The sequence below is a fragment of the Coffea arabica genome, chromosome 10e, assembly GCF_036785885.1.
Source record: "Coffea arabica cultivar ET-39 chromosome 10e, Coffea Arabica ET-39 HiFi, whole genome shotgun sequence".
NCBI classification, from domain to species: Eukaryota; Viridiplantae; Streptophyta; class Magnoliopsida; order Gentianales; family Rubiaceae; genus Coffea; species Coffea arabica.
Window position 1 is genome coordinate 9,090,506 of NC_092328.1, and position 7,124 is coordinate 9,097,629.

General features: G+C 31.7%; 1 protein-coding gene across 1 annotated transcript; it reads left to right on the forward strand.

Annotated features, from left to right (window-relative positions):
• The first annotated feature begins 638 nt into the window (after positions 1–638).
• LOC140015077 (uncharacterized) lies at positions 639–5,800 on the forward strand. Its single transcript, XM_072066954.1, has 4 exons — positions 639–1,313; positions 1,666–1,717; positions 1,792–1,989; positions 5,796–5,800. Exons 1-4 carry the CDS (start codon positions 639–641, stop codon positions 5,798–5,800), a joined length of 930 nt encoding a protein of 309 aa, XP_071923055.1.
• The last annotated feature ends 1,324 nt before the right edge of the window (positions 5,801–7,124 follow it).

Below are 7,124 nucleotides of genomic sequence, written 5' to 3' on the forward strand. Positions count from 1 at the left end.
GAATTCATTCACATGCTTATTTTGAATTCAAATGCAATAAGTTACAAATTTTGAAATGAATTTTCAGTTACAAGATCACCATTAAAAAGGGTAACTTTTGAGATTTATGTCTTGTATTTGTAACCTATGTGATGATTAGGTTTTAAGAATTTATTTATTGAATTTTAACTATTATACAATGACCTAGACCTTTTCAAATTTTGTAACTGAAAAATATGACACATTTATTCCATTTAATGGTGGTATTCTAATACTCCTAAAAATTTAGCCTATAAATTGAGGTCACTATCAACCAAGTTTGACACACTTTTCTTGCTATCTCAAAAAAAAAAAACTATCTTCCTCTCATTTCTATTGGGCGTTAGTTAGGTTGAGAAGAGCTTTAGCTTCTCTAAATTGTGTAGATTTAGTAGAAGCAACAGCATAGGCTGTGCTGTTGTATCCCAGAGGTGACGTGCCATCAACCTTCTACACCGGGCATAATCCCTAGAGGGGCGCGAATCGTCTTAAGAGAGCGAACTAGTCCGCGTCTCACCTAGCCAAAATTATTTTATTTCTCTTTCTTTGACTTTTGTTTTGCAGGTTGATCGTGCATATCAAGTTCTAAAGGAACAACAATTTCAGACGATTCGAGTACCATGGAAGTTGCAAGCAATGTTGCAAATGCTACCACTATTGGATCTACTGATCTCAACAAACCATTTCGCTTTAGTGGCCAAAATTTCAAAAGGTGGGCCAAGAAAGTGATGTTCTATTTGAAGCTAATGAAGGTTGCCTGGGTCTTAGCCACAAAGAATCCAAAAAACATAGATACCAGTTCAATGACTGATGAAGAAAGGGAGAATCATGCCAAACAACTTCAAAAATGGGAAAATGATGAGGAAGATTGCAGAAATTATATCCTTAATTGTTTGTCTGATGAACTTTATGATTTTTATTCTTCATCTTATATGTCAGCAAAAAGAATTTGGAGAGCATTGCTACAAAAATATGATACTGAAGAAGCAGGTTCGAAAAAATATGCTTGCAGCCGTTATTTCAAGTTTCAAATGGTGGAAAACAAGCCAGTACTAGAGCAAGTTCATGACTTGCAAATGATCGTCCATGAGATTGAATCTGAAGGAGTCAAAGTCGATCCACAAATGCAAGTTGCAGCCATCATTGACAAACTTCCAACATCATGGAAAGATTTTCAGAAAGGGCTACGTCATAAGCAACAAGAATTGACAATAGCAAATTTGATGGCAAGGTTGCGCATTGAAGAGGAAGCTAGAAAACAAGATAAATGTGAAGATTTCAATGGGAGTATTAAGGTAAACTTCCTAACTTCTAGTGAAAATGTCTCTAAGGGTCAACAAGACAAACATAACGCCTATTTGAAGTCTAGAGGGAAGAATATGAAAAACAAGTTTTCAAAAAATTATTTTAACCAAAAAAAGTCAAATCAAGGACCCCCTTCAAAACAAGTTTCAAATACTCCAAATTTTGGAAATAATATGAATAATAGAGCTTGTTTTGTTTGTGGAAAATTGGATTATTGTGCAAAAAATTGTCGTTTTAGAAAATTTGGACCCAATTTTAAGCCACAAACTAATGTTACTCAACTAATTGAAGAGTCATTTGTGGCTATGGTTTCTGAAATCAATTTTGTTGGAAATACTGAAGGGTGATGGGCTGATTCTGGTGCCTCTAAGCATGTTTGCTATGATAGAACTTGGTTCAAAAGTTTTTCTCCTATTGAAAAAGAAACAAAAGTTTTGCTAGGAGATTCACATACAACCAATGTTCTAGGCATGGGCGAAGTTGAACTAAAGTTTACTTCTGGGCGTGTCTTGACCCTAAGAGATGTTCTTCACGTTCCTGAAATTAGGAAGAACTTGGTTTCTTGCTATCTTCTTAATAAGGCTGGTTTTAAGCAGTCTATAGAGTCTGATCAATATGTGCTTACAAAGAATGGTATCTTTGTTGGAAAAGGTTATGCTTGTGATGGTATGTTTAAACTTAATGTTGAAATGAATGAAATTTCTACTTCTGCTTATATCGTTTATTGTATAAATATGTGGCATGCACGTCTTTGTCATATAAATAGCAAGTACTTAAAAAATATGAGCCGCATAGGGTTAATTCCAAAATTGTATAATGAGTTTGAAAAATGTGAATATTGTAGCATGACTAAAATAACTAAACAACCTTATTTGAAAGTTGAAAGAAAAACAGAATTATTAGAATTAATACATTCTGACATTTGTGAATTTGAAAGCATATTAACACGTGGAGGTAAAAGATATTTTATCACATTTATAGATGATTTTTCAAAATATTGTTATATCTGCCTTATGAAACATAAAAGTGAGCCTTTTGAGAAATTTACTAGTTTTGTTAAAGAGGTTGAAAATCGTTTTGAAAGGAAAATCAAAAGATTTAGAACAGATAAAGGAAAAGAATATGATACTATTGGCCTTATAAATTTTATCAAATCATTAGGAATAATACATGAGGTTACTCCACCATATTCACCTCAATCAAACGGTGTGGCTAAAAGAAAAAATAGATCTTTGATAGATTTAATAAATGCTATGTTAGCAAATTCGAGTGCACCTAAAAATTTATGGGGTGATGCTATTTTAACAGCTAATTATACTTTAAATAGAGTACCACGTAAAAAAAATTTAATAACGCCTTATGAATTATAGAGAAACAAAAAATCCAATATTGAATATTTTAGAGTATGGGGTTGTTTAGCATATGTAAGAATTTCTGAACCAAAAATTTCAAAATTAGGAATAAAAGCAATTAGATGTATATTTATTGGATATTCTTTAAACAGTAAAACATATAGATTTCTAGATCTAGAAAATAATGTAGTAATTGAATCTTTAGATGCAATTTTCCATGAAGATAAATTTCCAGTTAAAGATAGTGGGGGGTGTAAAATTGAATGAATATAGTGGAAAATCCGAAGAAGTTAGTTCTTCTAATGCTAAAGGTTCAACTAGAGAAAAAGAGCAATTGAGAACCAGTAAAAGGAAAAGGAAACAAAAAGATTTTGGTCCTGATTTTCAAACTTATAATGTAGAGGGGGATCCTATAACTATTTCTGAAGTTTTATCATCGTTTGATTCTGATTTTTGGAGAGAATCAATTAATGATGAAATGGAATCTTTAATGTCTAATAAAACTTGAAAATTAGTTGATTTACCTCCAGGTTGTAAAACTATAGGTTGTAAATGGATATTAAGGAAAAAATTTAAACCTGATGGCACTATAGATAAATATAAAGCCAGGCTTGTTGCAAAGGGTTTTAAGCAAAAATAAGAGAAAGATTTCTTTGATACTTTTTCACCAGTTACAAGAGTGACTTCTATACGACTTTTAATAGCTATAGCAGCAATTCATGAATTAAAAATACATCAAATGGATGTAAAAACAGTTTTTCTTAATGGTGATTTAAATGAAGAGATTTATATGGATCAACCTGAAAGATTTATTCAACCTGGTTTAGAAAATAAAGTATGTAAATTGAATAAATCTTTATATGGACTTCAACAAGCACCTAAACAATGGCATGAAAAATTTGATCAATGTGTATTGACTAATGGCTTTAGGTCAAATGAAAGTGATAAGTGCATTTATTATAAATTGTTTGGAGACTCTCATTTGATAATTTGTTTATATGTTGATGATTTATTAATATTTGGGACTAATACGCAAGTAATTGAGGTTACAAAAGCATTACTTAAAAGTAATTTAGAAATGAAAGACTTAGGTGAAGCTAATGTCATACTTGGTATGAAAATTACAAAAAATTCAGAAGGAATTTTTATTGATCAATCTCACTATATTGAAAAAATATTTAAAAAATATAATTATTTTGATTGTAAACCAGTTTGTACACCCTTTGATTCTCATGTGTGTTTATTTCCTACTAAAAATGATTCTGATGAGATAAATCAAAAAGAGTATGCTAGTATAATTGGTAGTTTGAGATATGCAACTGATTGTACTAGACCTGATATTGCATATGCAGTTGGTGTACTTAGTAGGTTTACTAGTAAACCCAACTTTACACATTGGAATGCAATTCATAGAATCATGAGATATCCTAAGAGAACTTTAGATTATGGTCTATTTTATAAAAAATATCCGGCTGTACTTGAAGGTTTTAGTGATGCAGATTGGAGTTCACAATCTAGTGATTCTTTGTCCAATACTAGTTATTTATTTACATTGGGAGGTGGAGCCATTTGTTGGCAATCCAAAAAACAACATATAATCACAAAGTCCACCATGGAAGTAGAGTTAATTGCTCTTGCTTCTGCATGTGAAGAAGTAGGTTAGTTACATGATTTACTATCTGAAATTCCAATGTGGAATAAGCCGATACCTCCTGTTTTAATATATTGTGATAGTACCGCTGCTATTGGCAGAGTTCACAATAAATATTATAATGGAAAATCCAGATCTATAAGGAGAAAACACAGTACTGTGAGATCATATTTAAATAATGGTTCATTAACCATTGATTTTGTGAGATCGGGCGATAATCTTGCCGATCAACTTACAAAAGCTCTGGCTAGAGAAAAGATCTGGAAAGCATCAAGAGAGATTGGATTAAAGCCCAAAAATGCAAAAGCTACCTATGAGGATACAACCACCTAGGGACTGGAGATCCCAAGAACTAGGTTGGAGACAAACGAATCATAGAGTCGCTTGTTGTGATACATGCAAATTTTTAGTCTAATCATATGATGCTATGCATGTAATTCTGTGATGAATATGAGAGGTTAAGAACTAATCTCTTAATGAGTTCTATAGCCCTTATGGGTGGGATGTGTTAGTTACAGAAACATCCTTAATAGACTCACCTATATGAGTGTAAGGGTTTGGCTGCCCTTATGAGAATTTGGGCTAATTCTCTAGAGCACTCATGAACACTGGGGTAAAGTACATGGCCATAATGTACTGGCTTGAAAAGCTCGTTTAAGAACACCTAGAATATCATGTATGTTAAGTTTTCTACGTTTCCTCAAGTAATCATAGTTTAAAGGCTAAGTCCACTATGATTCTAATACGGGAAAACTTAAACACTAAATGAAAGTTTAAAGGCATTGCCACTTTCATAAGGCATGATGTTCTCACTATATGCCCAAACTATTTTTATTAAAATAAGTGGGGGATTGTTGGATATTTTAATAAAAATATCATTATTATTTTGAATTCATTCACATGCTTATTTTGAATTCAAATGCAATAAGTTACAAATTTTGAAATGAATTTTCAATTACAAGATCACCATTAAAAAGGGTAACTTATGAGATTTATGTCTTGTATTTGTAACCTATGTAATGATTAGGTTTTAAGAATTTATTTATTGAATTTTGACTATTATACAATGACCTAGACCTTTTCAAATTTTGTAACTGAAAAATATGACACATTTATTCCATTTAATGGTGGTATTCTAATACTCCTAAAAATTTAGCCTATAAATAGAGGTCACTATCAACCAAGTTTGACACACTTTTCTTGCTATCTCAAAAAAAAACTATCTTCCTCTCATTTCTATTGGGCATTAGTTAGGTGTTGAGAAAAGCTTTAGCTTCTCTAAATTGTGTAGATTTAGTAGAAGCAACAGCATAGGCTAGGCTGTTGTATCCCAGAGGCAACGTGCCATCAACCTTCTACACCGGGCATAATCCCGAGAGGGGCGCGAATCGTCTTAAAAGAGCGACCTAATCCGCGCCTCATCTAGTCAAAATTACTTTATTTCTCTTTCTTTGACTTTTTTTTTGCAGGTTGATCGTGCATATCAAGTTCTAAAGGAACAACAAAGTCTCTGTCAAAGAGCTGGATACAATAATTGTTTTTATTGAGTAGGGTGAAGAGCACGACACTTCCTTCATGTAAGAAATATTTGTGTGCAAATGTTGGCCAACCTTCTGCTATCTGCATCCCTTCTAGCTGAAAGATCCATCGAGTTTTAGTATGATAGCAATTGATGATTCCTACTTCATTTGTTTGTATATATATTGGTATATCACCGATGACGATCTGAGATAGAAAGCAGGGAAAAAAATGATCGAATAATCATATATTTGTATTTAATGATCGAAATTGAGAAATCATATATTTGTATTTATTGATCAAATAATCATTTTTCAATTCAATGAATATTGGATCGATTCATTTCTAAATAAATGTCGCTGGAAGGAATAATACTTGCATTAATTTTTCAAAATTAATAAGATAACACAATTTCGAACAGTCCGTTAGTTCATTGATATGGAAAATTAATAATGCTTGATTCAATAGCATACACGAATAAATATTTATTTAATGATTAAGTAATTTATTTATTCATTAAACAACTCTTACTGTAAATCAACCAATAGCACATCGACTCATGCGTAAGGGAAATTTAAATTATGATTAGCTGACCCGAATAATACTCATTATCTGTTAATATGAAGTGGCATAATCGATTTATATGTGTTAGATACACATAGAATTTGTATTGTTTTGTATATATTAGATGCCCACAGATTTTTTTATCGATTCGTATATTTTTTCGAAAATCAATATCTTTGTTAATATATACATTTTGGAGAAAGTTAATAAATATAAAAGAGCAGAGGAAATTATATTTTGAAGAAAGCCATGTTAATACAAAGTTAGGAAATCATATTTTTGTGGAAATTATATTTTGAAGGAAGTTAATAAATAAGCGAATAAATATAAAAGAGCAGGGAAAATTAGAAACATAAAAATGGGTCCTTTTTTAAACCATAAAAACGCACACAAAGGAAACGGCAGAAGATAGCAATTACAGGAGTACAAGATAGAAGAAACATTTTTGAATGATAAGAACGCACCCAAACAAAACGGGTGAAGATAACAATTGCGGCAGTAGAAGATATAGAAGAAACAAAAGGACAAAATCGATTGCAAAATTACAAAGGAACCAAGAGAAAAGGGCACAATCGGAACAAGGCAACAAAAACAGAAATGAGGAAAATCAGCCACACAATTGCATTGAAACCAAGACAAATAACTGTAGCTGGAGCCTCGCGGCTTTATATAGTTTAAGAAGATTAAGATAAGATAAGATATATATATTCAATCAA

Bases quoted from the DNA above. Each gene is read 5' to 3' on its own strand.
- LOC140015077 (XM_072066954.1), top strand. From the start codon at position 639: ATGGAAGTTGCAAGCAATGTTGCAAATGCTACCACTATTGGATCTACT. The intron at 1,314-1,665 runs GTAAACTTCCTA...GAAATACTGAAG, and splicing joins ATTTCAATGGGAGTATTAAG to GGTGATGGGCTGATTCTGGT. The intron at 1,718-1,791 runs GTTCAAAAGTTT...CCAATGTTCTAG, and splicing joins GTTTGCTATGATAGAACTTG to GCATGGGCGAAGTTGAACTA.